The sequence below is a fragment of the Nuphar pumila genome, chromosome 1 (assembly GCF_984573655.1).
Source record: "Nuphar pumila chromosome 1, dmNupPumi1.hap1.1, whole genome shotgun sequence".
Classification (NCBI taxonomy): Eukaryota; Viridiplantae; Streptophyta; class Magnoliopsida; order Nymphaeales; family Nymphaeaceae; genus Nuphar; species Nuphar pumila.
This window is the reverse complement of record NC_143249.1, coordinates 32,999,349-33,016,499: the sequence shown is the minus strand read 5'-3', so window position 1 is coordinate 33,016,499 and position 17,151 is coordinate 32,999,349. Positions and strand designations below refer to the sequence as shown.

Here is a 17,151-nt window from a genome sequence, read left to right as displayed (position 1 = left end):
CGCTTCCCGAATCGCTCCTAAGTGGTCCCACGCTTCCCCGCTTCCTAAAATTTTGAAAGTGCCTCGCTTCCCGCTCCCGCTTCCGCTTCCCGTATCGCTTCCCGCTCCCGCTTCCTCAACTGGCAACCATGGTATAAACACCTCTTGTCTACATATAATGACACTTAAAACTAGTGTATCAGCGACTAGAATAAGAGCATAATGTCAACAAAAGACTAAAAATCATACACGAATGTATGAATAAACAACTCTTGTTTACATATAATGACACTAAGGATTAAGTGTATCAACGACTAGAATAAGAGTACAAAGTCAACAATGGGCTAAAAATCACACACGAAGGTGTGAATAAACATCTTTTGTCTACATATAATAATACTTAAAAACAAGTGTATCAGCGACTAGAACAAGAGTACAAAGCCAACAATGGGCTAAAAACACACACGAAGGTATGAACAAACATCTCTTGTCTACATATAATAGAAACACTGATGCAATTAAAAAATATCAATTTTGACCATATTTTGAAACACCATGGTTTCAAAAAATTAGATATCCATCACAAATACACATAATTAAAAGCATTCATAATAAAAACAATGACCAAAAAAACAAATGATTGATTCAATACACTCGCAATCAAAGATTACATAATTGTCAATTAGAGTCAAACTACAAGTTGACAATCTAAAATGACATAACACGAAGTGCACATAACTCACCCCAACAAACATCTCTGATTAAAAAATAACAAGGCTAAAAAGATTGATGCATCATATAAAAGTCTGTGATGGACAACACAAATGCCATAAGAAGGCAATAAATACTCATGAAAAACATTTTTCAAACAAAATACAAATTTGAAAAGTAAAGTTTCAAATCAAATTCAATAATTGATCTTTCACAAATGCACGAAGAACTCACAAAAAAAGTGTCTATTGGAGACACTACAAGCATGACCCTTGAAAGGGTATAAATGGAGGAACACTAAAAAATAAACAATATTTTATTCATACACAAAATGAACTCCGCCAGTGTATAACTGTTTAGTTATACACTGTTGGTCCCAAGCCCGGATAAAGGAGGAGGGTTGTGGTAGGCCAGTGACAGCCAGCATAAAAACTTAGTCATACCCTATGAATATGAACCAATATGAGAATTTCGTTGGGGCGTTCCCTACTGAGCGACGTGATGTACTCTATAGGCCCGGAGGCAGTGATAAATGGGCAAGGGTTGCTAGGTCGTCGCCCAGAAGCGACGCGTCACATCAGCGTTCGGGTGTGGTGTCAAATAGGCAAGGGTTCCCTCACTTTGTTGGACCGGTAGGGGTAAAGAAGTTAGTCCAAGACCATAAAATTAGGTTAGCCACTTGGAACATAGGGTCTTTAACTGGTAAGTTGGTAGAGTTAGTAGATGTTACATGTAGGAGAAAGATTGATATTTTATGTCTACAAGAGACCAAATGGGTAGGTGAGAAAGCAAAAGTGATAGAACCTTGGGGATATAAGATTTGGTATACAGGAATAAATAGGAATAGGAATGGAGTAGGGATTGTTATGAGTCGTGAGTTTATAGATAATGTAGTTGAGGTCCGTAGGAAGGGTGATAGGATTTTACTTATTAAATTAGTATTAGGTACAGATATTATTAATATTATTAGTGTTTATGCACCTCAAGTAGGTTTAGATGATTCCATTAAGCGTCAATTTTGGGAAGATTTAGATGGAGTAGTACACGAGATATCTTATGGAGAAAAGCTTTTCATCGACGATGACCTTAATGGACATGTAGGGATTAGTAGGGATGAATTTGAGAGTATCCATGGAGGCTATGGTATAGGAGAAAGAAACAAAAGTGGAGAAAGGATTTTAGATTTTGGTTTGTCATATGATATGATCTTAGCAAACACTTGGTTTAAGAAGAGGGAGTCTCACCTAGTAACATTTAAAAGTGGGGTTAATACGAGTCAGATAGATTTTTTTCTACTTAAAAAGAGAGATAGGGGTTGTTGCATCGATTGTAAGGTTATACCAGGAGAAAGTGTAGCTACACAACATAGAGTCTTAATTTTAGATCTTAGAATTAAACAATGCCGCAAAAGGGATAGACATAGGATAGATCCTAGAATTAAGTGGTGGGCACTGAAAGGCGCTAAATAAGGAATGTTTGTAGAGCAGGTAGTTAAGGAAGCTGATTGGTGTCTCGAGAAGGATTCAGAATCAATGTGGAATAAGATAGCGGGTGGCATGAGAAAGGTGACTATGGAGGTATTGAGTGAGTCTAAAGGCGGTGCACCGCTAGGTAAGAATACATCATGGTGGAACGAGGATGCCAAATTAGCTATTAAGGTTAAAAGAGAATGTTATAGAAATATAAGAGTCGTGATAATGAGAATTTGGAGAAATATATGATAGCAAAGAAGGAAGCTAAAAAAGTAGTTCGAAACGCGAGGAATAAGATATATAAGGAGGTTTATGACATTTTGGATACCAAAGAGGGCGAGAAGGATATTTATAGGCTTGCAAAGATGAGAGATAAGAAATCGAGGGATCTGGGTATGGTTAGATGTATCAAAGATGAAACGCAAAGGGTTTTAGTCAAAGATGAGGAGATTATGGAGAGATGGAAAGATTATTTTGATAAGCTATTTAATGGAAGTCATGCTCAGGATCTTGGAGACTTCTCCATTCCTTTTCATGAGATGAATCGTGACTTCATGCGCAAGATTCAAAAGAAAGAAATTGTAGAGGCTTTGAAGAAAATGAAATTAAGAAGGGCAGTTGGCCCAGATGGTATACCTATCGAGGCTTGGAAATGTTTGGGAGAGAAAGGTTTAGAATGGTTGACAAATCTTTTTAACAAGATTTGGCAGACAAATAAGATGCCTAATGAGTGGAGGAAGAGTACTTTGGTGCATCTATATAAGAATAAGGGTGATATACAAGATTGCACAAACTATCGTGGTATAAAACTCATGAGTCATACAATAAAACTTTGGGAGAGGGTGATTGAGTCTAGGTTGAGGAAGGTTGTCATGATATCGGAAAATCAATTTGGTTTTATGCCTGAAAGATCAACTATGGAAGCTATACGTCTTCTTAGACAACTTATTGAGAGAAATAGAGAGAGGAACAAAGATTTTCATATGGTTTTTATTGATTTGGAGAAGGCATACGATAGAGTACCTAGGGACGTTCTCTGGTGGACAATAATGAAGAAAAGTGTTTCTCTCAAGTACATTAGTATAATTAAAGATATGCATGAAGGAGTAGTAACCAATGCCCGCACTTGTGGAGGGGTGACAACCAATTTTCCTATAACGGTTGGGTTACATCAAGGATCTGCTTTAAGCCCTTTCCTATTTGCTATAGTGATGGATGAGCTTACGAGATCAATTCAAGAAAATGTGTCATGGTGTATGTTGTTTGTTGATGATATTGTTTTGATTGATGAGTCTAGAGTTGGGGTTAATGCTAAGTTAGAATTATGGACACAGACATTGGAAGCAAGAGGTTTTAAGTTGAGTAAGAGTAAGACAAAATATATAGAATGTCGGTTTAGTAAGCAACGAAGTAGTGATGGGAGTGTAGTGAAGCTTGGTAAGCAAGAAATACTGGTGGATGATTGTTTCAAATATTTGGGATCTATCATTCAAAAGTATGGAGAAATTGATGGAGATGTAAATCTTAGGATAAAGATTGGGTGGATGAAATAGAAAAGTGCAACTGGAGTGTTGTGCGATCGTAGAATGCCATTGCGGTTGAAGGGAAAGTTTTATAGGACGACTATTAGGCCCGCTTTACTGTATGGTACGGAATGTTGGGCTGCCAAGAGACATCATATTCAAAAAATGAGTGTAGCTGAGATGTGTATGCTTAGATGGATGTGTGGAAATACAATAAAAGATAAGATTCAGAACGAGGAGATACGTAAGAAGGTAGGCATTGCATCCATTGAAAATAAGATGAGAGAGAATCGTTTACGGTGGTTTGGACATATTCGGCGAAGGCCTAATGATGCTCCAGTTAGAAGGATGGAGAAATGAGAAAATATATTAGTTAAAAGAGGTCGGGGTAGGACTAGGAAGACATGGATGGAGATGATAGGAAAGGATATAAATGCTTTGAACCTCACCAAGGACATGGCATTGGATAAAAATGATTGGAGGAGAAGGATTTATGTGGAAGACCCAGAATGATTTTCTTTTTTGGTTCATATCGCCAACCCCAATTGTTTTGGGATGAAGGCGTAGTTGTTGTTGTTGTTGTATTCATACACAAAATGCTTAAGCATTGATAACATAAGCAAGTTCTATAAGGAGCTAACTTGATCTAGTTCATAAAAGTAACTGATTTAAAAAAAAAAACTTCAACAAATAAGATGAAATCTTAGAATGAATGTAGTGCAATCATATGTCCTACAATATGTCTCATGACAATTTTAACAATTTTTAATAAGCAAATAAGAATCATGCTTATTATAAGCAATTCTTCAAAAAGAATTCATGAATCATCAATCAAGAAATAAGTGTAATAAGGCATATCACATGCAAAGAATCCAATGACTCTCAAAGAGAAGATAAAAAACAATATATATAATTTCAAAAAAGACTATTTAGATTTAACTCACAAGTCGATTAAGAGACAATCAATGCAACTAAAGAGAACCAAAGCATATGTATAGATACCAAAAGAACCATAAGAAAAACCAAGTGCATACATTCTCATAAAAGGATTAAAAAGACTCATGTATATGCAATAATTAAAACCACATATCTCATACAAAAGACATGCTTACAAACAAATTTATATATATATATTAAGGCAAGTTTTAAAAAAAATCAAGATTCAAACATGATACACATCTAGTTTTCTTAAGATATAAGATAAGCAAAAAACTGATAAGAAAACAAGTTCAACGATGATTAAAATATCATTTAAAAATTTCAAAGCATACATTTTGTTTTTATTTTTTATTTAACAAATAACATAGAGAAGTATATATATATATATATATAATTTTATAAATATATATATATATATAACGATAAAGAAAATAAGTTATACATATATATATATATGTATAACGATAAAGAAAATAAATAATTTTCTCATGCGTAATGCATGAGCTAAATAACACAAGAAATACTTAAGAAATGTAAAATACCTACCGAGTAAATCCAAGGAGAAGAGAAGAAAGGAGAGGTAATGAATACTTCACCACCTTCTCAAATTTTGAATGACGTGCTTCCCGATGCACCGAAAGAATAGTTTGATCACAACTGGGCTCTGATACCATGTAACAAAATAGGCGAAAATACAAATAACAAGTGATAACACTTGAAGGTCTAATAATAGACACGAAATCACAAGCACATAAAGTGCAAAATACACAACCCACTAAGGGGAAATCACAAGCACATAAAGTGCAATTACATAAACCCACAAAGGGGTAATGCCAAATGACTAAAAAGAAATAATTTTATTAAGAGAGGGTAAAAACCTCTACAAAGAATGAAGAAAAAGATACATTAAGAGGAGGGAACACCCCCCCCCCCTATATATATATATATACATATATATATATATATATATATATATATATACAAAAGGTTATCTCTATGAGACCATGAAAAAGGCAAAAGATGTAAGACTCGTGGGTTTAAAAAAAAAGTTTTGGATCCAACCCGAATCCGGGTCAACACACCCTCGTGTCCTATTGAAACCCTCCACAGGGGGGTTTTCTTTTTAAAACACCTGAAACCCCCGACGCCTTCCCTGCTCACCTCGAGGCGTCTGACACCCCTTGCCAGAGACCTCGACCCTCCTGACTTCTCCCTAAGCCACACCGGACCCCGGCGTGCTCACCTGAACCCCGACCTCCCCTCGCCGGAGACACGCCGGAGCCTCTTACCTCTGAGCTCCCCCCGACACCTCCTGCCTCTCTCCTCCCTCTTCTTTCCCCCTCGTCTTCTTCTTCCTATCACTGACACACTCGTCCCGACATTGTCCCCCCCCCCCCACAGGGGGGTTTTCTTTTTAAAACACCTGAAACCCCCGACGCCTTCCCTGCTCACCTCGAGGCGTCTGACACCCCTTGCCAGAGACCTCGACCCTCCTGACTTCTCCCTAAGCCACACCGGACCCCGGCGTGCTCACCTGAACCCCGACCTCCCCTCGCCGGAGACACGCCGGAGCCTCTTACCTCTGAGCTCCCCCCGACACCTCTTGCCTCTCTCCTCCCTCTTCTTTCCCCCTCGTCTTCTTCTTCCTATCGCCGACACACCTGTCCCGACGTTGTCTCTCCTCCCCCCCCCCCCCCTCAGGTACGATCTCTCCTTCTAGGTGGTGGCAGCACCGCCCGGTGCCGCTGCTCCCTTTTCTGAGGTGGCAGCACCACTCGGGTGTCGCCTCTTCCTCCTTTATCTGTCGTCGACAGATCGGACATCGCCAGGAGGGAGGGTGCTGACCACCCTCTCCTCCCTCTTCTTCTCTTTCTGTCGTCGGCAGACCGAACATCATCGGCCGACCAGAGCCACCAGCAGTGGTGGCTCTGGCTTGCCAAGAGGAAGGGTGTCGAGCACCCTCTCCTCTCTTTCCCTTTTTTTGTCAGCAGCTTAGAACCACCTGTGATGGTGGCTTTGGCATGCCTGAAGGGAGGGTGTCGAGCACCCTCACCTTTTTTTCCCTCTTCCTTTTTCGATTCCAGCAGCAACCATAGGTTGTTGCTGCTGCTATGGTAGGGACAACCGACAGGGGGTGGCTGAGGCCGCCGCCCCTTCTGTCAGACAAACACCCCCCCCCCCCCCCCCTCTTTTTTAGCAGGAGGGTGATACCCTCCTGCCTGGGTCTTCCTACCGAGCTGAGCTTAGTTTGATCCAAGCCCAGCTCGATTCCCACTGTTGAAGAACTGAGCCTAGGCTCGGTCCTGTTTTGATTGGGGGCCAGACCTAGCTCGGCGTAATGGTCGAGCCCTCTGTCCCTGCTTCCCTGCACGTTTGGCTGGAAGATAGGTGCCACCACGCATGTCCCTTAGTTTTCCCCCTTTCTGTCAGTCGACCGCGTCAGCCACTGCCTCCGAAAGTGGCCTGGTTGTTGGCCTCCCGATGTTGACCGCTGGCCGTTGCGGCCACTGCCTCCAGCAATGGCTTGACTGCCGACTTCTCTCTCTGTTTCTTTTTGTTGCGCATAAATAGCAGCAACTCGTAGTACTGCGACTGTCTCAAGCATGGTCAAGTCGAGCAAGCTCGGTTAACACAGAGCGCAGCCCGAGTCAACCCCATAACCCGAGCAGACTCGTGTGCGCCAAGTGTTTGACTCGACTTCACCTTGTCAATCGGTCAACCCTGCCTGCCTGGTCAGGTGCCGCCAAGTTGAGATCGGCGTATACTGTGCCCGGCTCGGTCCGGTCGGCTCGAACCAGAGTTACCGGAAGCTTCTTAGTTAGGTGGGAAGCTTGCTTCCCGGAAACTCGCTTCGGAAGTGCGATACTCCTCGCTTTCAAAACTTCATGGGAAGCTCGATTCCCCTACGTTTCTTCTATGCTTCTCATACACATGGTCTATGCATACTATATACTTTTCTCATGTTTCTTTTCATCTTTTTCATGTATTTTCTCTCGCGCTTTCACTCACTTTCCATGTACTTTCTTTAAATTGGTAACCATCATTGTTAGATTTTAACAAAAATTTAACTCTTTTACAGAAAAAAACATGAAATATAAGAATGATTAATTTTATTTTAGTTTCTATTTGTTTCTTGTTTGATTCCATATTGCTTCATTTTTTATTCATATTTCACTTTTAAATTGAAACTTCGCTTCCCGCTTCGTATAAATTTTAAAATGCCTCGCTTCTCGCTTCTGCTTCCTGTATCGTTTCCCGCTTCCTCTTCCTAGTTTGGCAACCTTGACTCGAACTGGGTTTGAGTTTTACCCCTGCGACACAAACGTCACTTATTCTGTTACATTAAGTTTGTTGCATCATTCTTTTCGCAACACATTAAAATATCTTTTAGCGCACCACATCGGCGCAACGGACGAGACACGCTCAGAATCGTCAGCGAGTCAGCCCATCTCCTAGGTAGGAAAAAGTTGCATACGAGAACAAATGGCGAAATAATTTTAACTTATATATATATATATATATATATATATGCTTTTAACTCAAGGACACAGTTTTGCGTATTCTTGTCCATTTAAATTATGTCATTTACTTTACCACCACGTTGTAATGTGCACAGGCTATTGCTTACACAATGTATTCAGCCGATGTACGGTTTCGTATATCGTGCATCGCTTACGCAATTTATTTAGCCGATGTGCGGTTTCGTATATCATGCATCGTTTATGCAATTTATTTAGCCGATGTACGGTTTCATATGTCGTGCATCGCTTACGTAATTTATTTAGCCGATGTATGGTTTCGTACATCGTGCATCGCCTATGCAATTTATTTAGCTCAATGTGTGGTTTCGCATATCGGGCCTTGCTTTATATCATTTACTTTGTCGTCGCGCTGCAATATGCATAGGCTTATGCTTTACTATATATGTATTCTATATACATATATATAACTTTATAAGGTATGCAGTTTCACGTACTTCTGCCTACTTTAGACTACATGTGCACGTATTTAAAGATGCAAATTTGCGTATCCTCGCCAAGTCTTTATTTTTAAAAGGATTTCACATGCAAGATTTCAAGCTCATATTATTCGTTGTCTGAAAAAGCAAAAGTATTTAGGGTTTGCATTTTCGCAACTAAGTTTTTGCCTTAAACCTGCGTAACGGAAAGGGTTCGACTACGTAGCCCTAGGTGGTACATACGTTCAGTCCTTTTTGGTATCCAAAATGACTCGGATATTCTTAAATAAATGTTGAGGTTTCTTTCTGAGAAACTGATATCCCTCTCATCGTAGTGGTACTATGAGACATGCACGACATGTTAGTACTACGATGATTGGATGGGAGGTTTAGCGTAACCTCGTAGTGTGAAAATGCACGATGATTAAAAGAAAATCACATAAATGGTGATGATCACCTTCACATGCAAGATGCTCGATTTGGTTTAAAAGACCAGAGCATGTAGATTGGGTCATCAGTTAAAATAGAACCTGACATACCCATTCGTCTCTTTGGTTCGATCAAGAGAGAGGATGAGATGGCGCAAAAACTTCGATGAAAAAATTGTTAACTACGCTCTTCGAGTAACAATGACTCGGTGTCCCCAGTCATCGAAGTTAGGGCACCGGGTTACCAAAAATTATCTTAGGTGGTAGATCCCATGGGCTTCTGTAAAGTTTGGATGCATCTCTTGCCATGTATGCCTATGGGGAATTCTCTTTCGGTCACAGGCCGTCCCCTTAGGAGCGGACTCAGCTAGTTGTCCGAGGTATCAAAATATACAAAATAACAAACCCCAGGATAGTCTCAGTTGTTTCTACGTTTCTTCTGTGCGTACCCTCAAGACAGTTAATATTGAAACAAGATTATCATGCTCATTTTACTTATTCAGAACTGCACATCACGAAAGGAACAACGCATATGTTAGTCTTGTTATGAATTTTGATATCTATGCACCTACCAGATTTTTATAAGTCTGACCCGTTTTATGGGGTACAAGTGATGATTAGGTCGGTACGGCAGGCGATGGCGTAATGACGTGATCATATCAAGATCCCACTCTTTTTCTGGTGTTTCGCTCCTTAGCACATTTTATAATTTTGCATAAGGATTTCTTTCGAAATTTCGCTTTTGTATAAACTTTAATTATCAAAAACCTTGTTTTGAATCTATGTGGTTTCAATGCTTATATGGAGATACAAATCTGTTGTGTAAAGGAAAGTTGGCATGTAATGCGCTCAAGGTCCGTTGACTTATTATTTTAAACACTATTTTTTCACTAAAATGCCATTTTAAACTCTGAAAAAGGATTGATTGCAAAACATTTAAATTTTTCCTAAAAGATTACAAGTTAGGGATTTTGGGGCATTACAAAAGAGGTCATTAGAGATAATTTGAAGGGATAAAAATTTGTACATACCTATATGAAACATCATCGAACATAGGTGGACAGGGCAACTTCATCAACCTCTTCATGTTGCAGCATATTATTTAAATCATATATTTAGATATTCTCCTACGTTTAAAATGGACAGGAAAGTCAACAAGGGACTTTTGGATTGCATCGAAAAGTTGAACCCTAATTATAGGGTTTAAGAACAAATTCATAAAGAAAAGAAAACTTATAATAATGTATTGTATGATATAAGGAGACCTGCAGCAGGGCGAAACTGTGCCACGATGAGTCCAGGTAATTTATTTTGTTTATTTCAATTTTAATTTCAAATTGTTATTTAGTTATAATGTTTTGTATGATTGTATATATGTTATTGTCTTATTGATTTCTCATTTTTTTGTTTTTGTTTTTTTCAGACATGTGATGGGTCAGGTTTGAAAGTGATGTTCCAAATTTGAGAACTTTTGTTATTCGTATTCTTAGCCAAACATGTAGTGCAAGTGGATGCTAAAGAAACTAGAGTGTCTTTAAGCAATTCTATACCAAAAGAAGAAATAGATTAGAGCATAAAAAACTCAATGACTACGTCTATGTTCGCTACAACTTACGACTGAGACAGAGGTATATAAAATTATAAAGTTTATTTGTTATTTTCATTCAAAACCCAACTAATTTTAATTTTTTTATGTCATCTTTTAAGGAAAATCGAAAAGTTATTAGCAACGAGGCACAAAGAACAATTTGATCCCATAAGTTCGGAACATTTTGATGAATTGGATGCATGGGTTGAAGAAGAAGCATAGACTCTTTTAAATGAATAGGATATTCAATGGATTAACATGGAAGGAGCATAAGAGGTAGATGATGAAGACCACAAGTATCTTGAAGACAATATAGATGTCGAAGGAGAATAAGAAAAAGATAATGATGATGAAGATGATTATGATTATTGAGGTATAATGTAATATGTTTTTAAAAAACTTGGTTATTTAACACTTAATTGTTTATAAATTTGGTTATTTTGTTTTTGTTTATGTAATATGAAAGTATGAATCTTGTGTCATGTTCTTAATTGCAAGATATTTAATATTTTGCATTGTTCTTGTGAGATATGCATGCAATATTATCTATGATTCTATATTAGTTGATGTTTGATGATGTCTTATGCGGCTCATAGAAACATAAATGCTTCATATGTGATTTTATGGCTATATTTTGTGCAATTCATCATTGTTTCATGTGATATGATTTTTTTTTCTAATTTTTTCTGTTTTTTCTTGATTTTTTTGGAATTTTTTAATTAAAAATTTATGATACGATACGGTGTTACGATGGGCCCGACTGATACAGGTAACAATACGATACATACAACCTTGGCACCAAATATTAACCCATTACACACACACACACACACACACGCACGCGCGCGCGCGCGCGAAAGCAATGATCCAGTCGGTCTACCCAATAACTTGCTAAATGAAATAAATCTTAGCCAAATCTCCACAGATCAGAGATCTTGTATGGTGTCATGAATGACAACAAATAAAACAAAGCTTGGTATGCTAGTCAAACTGGGTTGGTACCAAATTCCAACTTCAACTTGCAAATATGCGCTCCTCGAGAGATTATTCATCTTAAATCATTCTCCATTAAATTTTGGCGAAAATTCAGAATAGTGGGCATGAATCCAGTTAAATTGCAAAACATGATCAGTCAATTTCTCCAACTTACAAGCCCCCCCCAAAAAATGCAGCAGGCACAATTTTAGGCAAACCATGTCAACCAAAAAAGGGCAGTTCAAACAGCAATTGTTAATAAATAGCAGCAAGCACAAAATACACAGGTATCAACACATCTATTCAACTTTTGTTTCAAAAACAGCAGTGCTTGGAACAGGAACAAAATCAAACCTCAGCATGGACTGCAACAAGAGAATGAAGAAGCTCTACAGCTGCATCTCGCACACCCTGCAAGATATAACAGTAAATAAGCTTAGAAGTTCAGGTACAGAATTAATATTTAGACATGCATGCGCAAGCATACAGAGGCTTGTAAGTTTGTTGATTAGCAAGAGATACTTTGACTGAAGGTGCAGCTCCCCATTGCACTCCACCATCCAAAAGGTAACCAATAGCAGCATCTCTGACCACATTTGCCTGACAAAACAAGGAGACATGAGTTACCTAAGCAACACAAGCAAAACCACACCAAGTTATAAGAAACAATCAGACCAACTAAGGAAGCAAACCATACAGCTTGAGATGAATCCTGAACAAGTAAAATCCTTCATTTAAATGGCATTGAAAATCACGACCAGTTTGGAACTTGTTGAGTAGTGTAATGTTAAGTATATACATATAATATATATACACAAAAGAGTTACCGGAAGCTTCTTAGGTAGGTGGGAAGCTCGCTTCCCGGAAACTCACTTCGGAAGCGCGATACTCCTCGCTTCCGAAACTTCATGGGAATCTTGATTCCCCCACGCTTCTTCTATGCTTCACACACACATGGTATATGCTTCCTATATGTTTTTCTCACGTTTCTTTTCATGTTTTTCATGTATTTTCTCTCATGCTTTCACTCACTTTGCATGTACTTTCTTTAATTTAGTAACCATCATTGTTAGATTTTAACAAAAATTTAACTCTTTTACTGAAAAATCATGAAATATAAGAATGATCAATTTTATTTTAGTTTTTATTTGTTTCTTGTTCGATTCCTATTCAATTACCATATTGCTTCATTTTTTTTAATATTTTGCTTTTAAATTGATACTTCGCTTCCTGCTTCCTATAAATTTTAAAATGCTTCGCTTCTCTCTTCCGCTTCTCGTATCATTTTCTGCTTCCGCTTCATAGTTTGGCAACCTTGATACACACACGCACTTTGGTTGTATATATATATATATATATATATATATATATATATATATATATATATATATATATATATATCCTAGGGGCATTTCAATCTTTTCACATGTACAATTTATGTATGTATTTTTTCTTTTTTTGTTTTTCTATTTTTATTTTCTTATTCTTGTAATTATTCCCAGCCTCAAGGGCTTATTGGGAACTCCCCTAAAAGAATCGTTGGACTCTACCCAACGGCTAGGACTCTACCCAACCGCTACATTTCTAGCCCTTGGGCCCCAACGACTCCTTTGAGCCTCCACAATGTGTATAAATATGGGGTTAGCCCCCATTCTTTGTATTACTTCTTAAAGGGATTATTCCCTAATAATATTCATTATTTTATGAGTGTTAGCCCTTAGTGGCTTATTTTTGTATTTTCATGTGTTGACCCATAAGAGGTCTTATTCTCTAAGTGTTCGCTTGCCCATAAGTGGCACACCAAAGCATTTACTTAAGCTCGTGACATGGTATCAGAGCCTATCGACTTCCTAGTGTTATTCAACTTTTTTTGAAACGTATTTTGAGGTGGCATGAAGATTGGGTCTTGCCTCAGGAAACGTGCCAACCAACCATATTGAAGATTGGGGAGGCTCAAAAAGGGTTGAAAGTTTGCTCAAGTATTTATTTTTCTTTCTCTTTCTTCTCTCTTGCTTTGTATTCTTGGGTTCTATGGCAAAAAAAGTAGTGACGGTAGTTCCAATCGAATTTGATGGAAATAACTACAATTTATGGGCTACCGCCATCAAAAAAATCCTTATTGGTAAAAGATTGTGAGAGTATGTTGATGGTTCCGCAATAGAACCACAACTCACCCTCACAAGAACCATTAAAAAAAGGATGAAACCATTAAAGATAAGGTTCTTAAAAGAGAAGTGACGTAGATTAGACCCGACTATGGGGGGTCGGCCTCGCGAATATGTGTACAAGCCAAGTGTACATTGCGGAAGCGATTAAACCTAAATGAAAAGATAAATTTTGAAAATTAATTTTTTGTTGTTTTTCGAAAATAAACAAACTATGCTAGACTTAACTAAGACTATATATATACACATGTTCAGTGATTCAGCTTCTTAGAACTAACCATTTCAGTCTCTCACCACTATCAAGTCAAGTTTGCGGCACTCAATCCCAATGATGGTTACAGTCAATAAATGGAGCAGATTTCTAGATGTTTCGCAAACAAGAAAACACAGTTAATTTCCAACACTTTCAGTTCTAGCAATAAGATTTCAGGAATCGGATTAATGGTTCCAACGTCCGGCGTCATGCTCGACTGACAAATAGGACCAGACTGACGCTGAAGTGGTTTCAGCATGGCCATCCCCCACTTATCACCCAAGGTGCTGATTGCAGCCAGCTAGAGCCGACAACGAGAGAGGGTACCTATGTATAGTTTTGCTGTTTGCGCCCACACTAAGGTCATTCGATAAGGAAAAATGACAGTGCAATTTCATATGACATTCACCACCAAAGAGTGATAGTTTTTCACAAGAACAAATGGCTGAAAATAAACCCCTGGTAACAAAATTTGACAGGTTCATCAGTCCAATTTTTTTGCACATTCAGTAAAACGATTTTCAGTTCTGATTCTCTTTTGAAATAACAGGGTTTTAAACCAACTAGATACTCAACTGTCAGCTTACTCAAATAAAAGAACAAGATGCTAAGGCAGTCAACACTCACGATAAGCTATTCATGAAAGGATGTCAAACTGAATAATCGAAGTTTAGTCTGCCACTAACTTCAACAAGTATTCAAATTTCAAACCCAAGCACAGTAAAAAATATGAACTACACCTTTCAAACCCAAGCACAGTAAAAAATATGAACTACACCTTAGTACCCTTCCAATAAAAAAAATGTTGCAAATGAAACACTAAAATTAACCAACGTAATTTTTTTTATAGGTTTTGATCTCAAACAAGTGACAACCATGAAAATGACTGCTATACTATTTAGTTTTAAATTCCAAACAGTCCTAAGAAACATGCAGCACAAAGGAAATGAGAAAGGGGTGGCTTAGCTCCCAAGTCTAGCCACAAGTTTCAGGTTTGGCGGCAGGTTCGTTCAGGTCACGAGCTGTGGGATGTCCCACACCAGCCAGTAAGGTACGAACAATAATGGTGGTCTGCAGCAGCAGCACAATGGTTCAGGTTTGATTCAGCAAACAAAATACTCACAGCAGCTCCAAGGGAGGGATGCTACTCAGTATGACATCAAAGGAAGAACAAATTGAAGGAGGCACGTCACAAGTTGTGGGACATCCCACTACGGTAAAGGGAACAGCAATGAACAGGTTCACGGGTTGTGGGCATCCCAAAATGACCAGCAAGTGGATCAGCAATGGAGGACGTCCAAAGGAGCGACTCCACCGGTGCTTCTCGATTTCTCAAACAAACTTGGATTCACGGCTTTGGAAGATACAAGTTCAGCAACCTCCCAAGTTCACTTTTTTTTTCATTTCCTTTCTATGTTTCCTTTCAAAAAAATTCCCTTGTTCTTTTTCAGATTTTTTCAAAGTTAGCAAAGATCCCCTTACATCCTCTAGTGCCACAAAATAAATCCTACAGGGCACCAGAACTATCCGAATCTATAGAACCCAACATCTAAAAAAATAAATAAAAAAATACAAGGGTGATTCCAAACACTCACAAAAATGGAACCACAAGACAATATATTTTCTTAGATGAATTAAGAAAAAATCTCAGAAAATTAAATGCATAAAATGACCAAAATACCCCTCAACCCCAAATGGACCCGAAATGGTGATTTTGACATGTGGGTCGCAGGTCATGCAATCCGGATCGGGTCTTCTGCTCGTTAATATCCGGATGCTCTGCATCAAGAAGAAAAGAAAAAAGCTCTTATAGGAAAGAAAGCTTTGAAGTTATGGAAAATTGCACATGCCAAGGTACTTTCCTTATTTATGGAAAGTATGAACGAAGATACATGTGAAACTATTTTGGAATTTGAGTGAGTCAATGAAGCATGGTTTTTCATTAAATAAACATATACTCAATGCAACATTGCATTTCGATGGGAGCTTCAAGACAAAATATATAATTGTCAACATAGTGACAAGAGTATTAGAAAGTACTTTGGCTCTTTAAAAAGAGTTATGGGATCAAATGGCTGAGTTAGAGCCCGTTTAGGAAACTCCCAATGATGTATTAAGACTGTATCATAAACTGGATCGGGTTTTCCAGTATGGGTCGGGTTCTCCAATGTAACTTGTAAGTTTATGTCTGGGTATGGATCCAAATACTTGGTCCAACCCAGTTATTGTTTTGTATATGTATATATAAACATAAAGTAGGGCACGACTTCATTATTGAAGTCCCCTTTTGCTGCCGCAGCTCTCTCTCTCTCTCTCACGCCTCATTCTCACGTTCCGGCAAGATCGAGTGGGCCATTCTAACATGGTATCAGAGCAGGCTTCTGCACAGTGAATCGACTCCGAAGGGCGTGTCTAGCAAGATCGACACTGCAGGTGCTGTTCCGTCTAGGGCTATCCAGCGAGATCAACGTCCCAGGTGTTTCTTCTTCCAGGTTCTTCAATCTACCTCCTTTTCTATTTTCTATTTCTGTCTGCATCCTCTTTCTGCCTTCATCCAGCTTTTCCCTTCTGTTTAGTCGTCGTTCCTCTTTTTGTTTGTTTTCTTCCAATCTATCGATAGATTGGACCCTGCGTGACTGCTGTCCGTTTTTTATCTATCTTTTCTTCCTTTTGTTTATCACGTCTGATTTGGATCAGACTGTCGAACCCAAAGGCTATCTGAAATCCGAATCTGCCCAAACGTGGGTTCTGATATCAGATTTGGTATTAAGTTGAAAACAGCCATCAACTGTTTAGGTTCATATATTGTGTTTTGATTGTTGCATCTGTTTCATTCCAGTCTGAAATCAAGATCAGATCTAATCCAAAGATCAGATCTGTTTTCTTAGTTGCTGTTGTTCCTTCATCTGTCACGGTTAGATCTGAGTTCACTCCAGATCTGAAGCGAATCTGATTTTTATTTCTTCTCGATCCAATTTCACTCCTTTATTCTTGATTTCTGGTTATTCCTTCAAGGTCTAAAATACCTATTCATTTATTCTTTATTCTTGATTTAATCTGGTCTGAATTTATTTCAGATCTAAAGTCATTCCTTAAGTGTTTGTCAGCAGTCAGCAACTTTATAGTTCAGTTTTCATGGATTCTGTTACCCTGCCATCTA

General features: G+C 38.4%; 1 protein-coding gene across 1 annotated transcript in view; it reads right to left on the bottom strand.

Moving 5' to 3' along the window:
* The window catches only part of LOC149848616 (exocyst complex component SEC5A-like), a 162,755-nt gene that overhangs the window by 12,918 nt on the left and 132,686 nt on the right, over positions 1 to 17,151 (bottom strand). Inside the window, exons 17-18 of the mRNA XM_089996544.1 lie at positions 12,096 to 12,173; positions 11,928 to 11,984 (exon numbers count right to left, since the gene is read on the bottom strand). Of these exons, the coding sequence (XP_089852670.1) occupies positions 11,928 to 11,984; positions 12,096 to 12,173 (135 nt within the window). The remainder of the gene's footprint in view (positions 1 to 11,927; positions 11,985 to 12,095; positions 12,174 to 17,151) is intronic.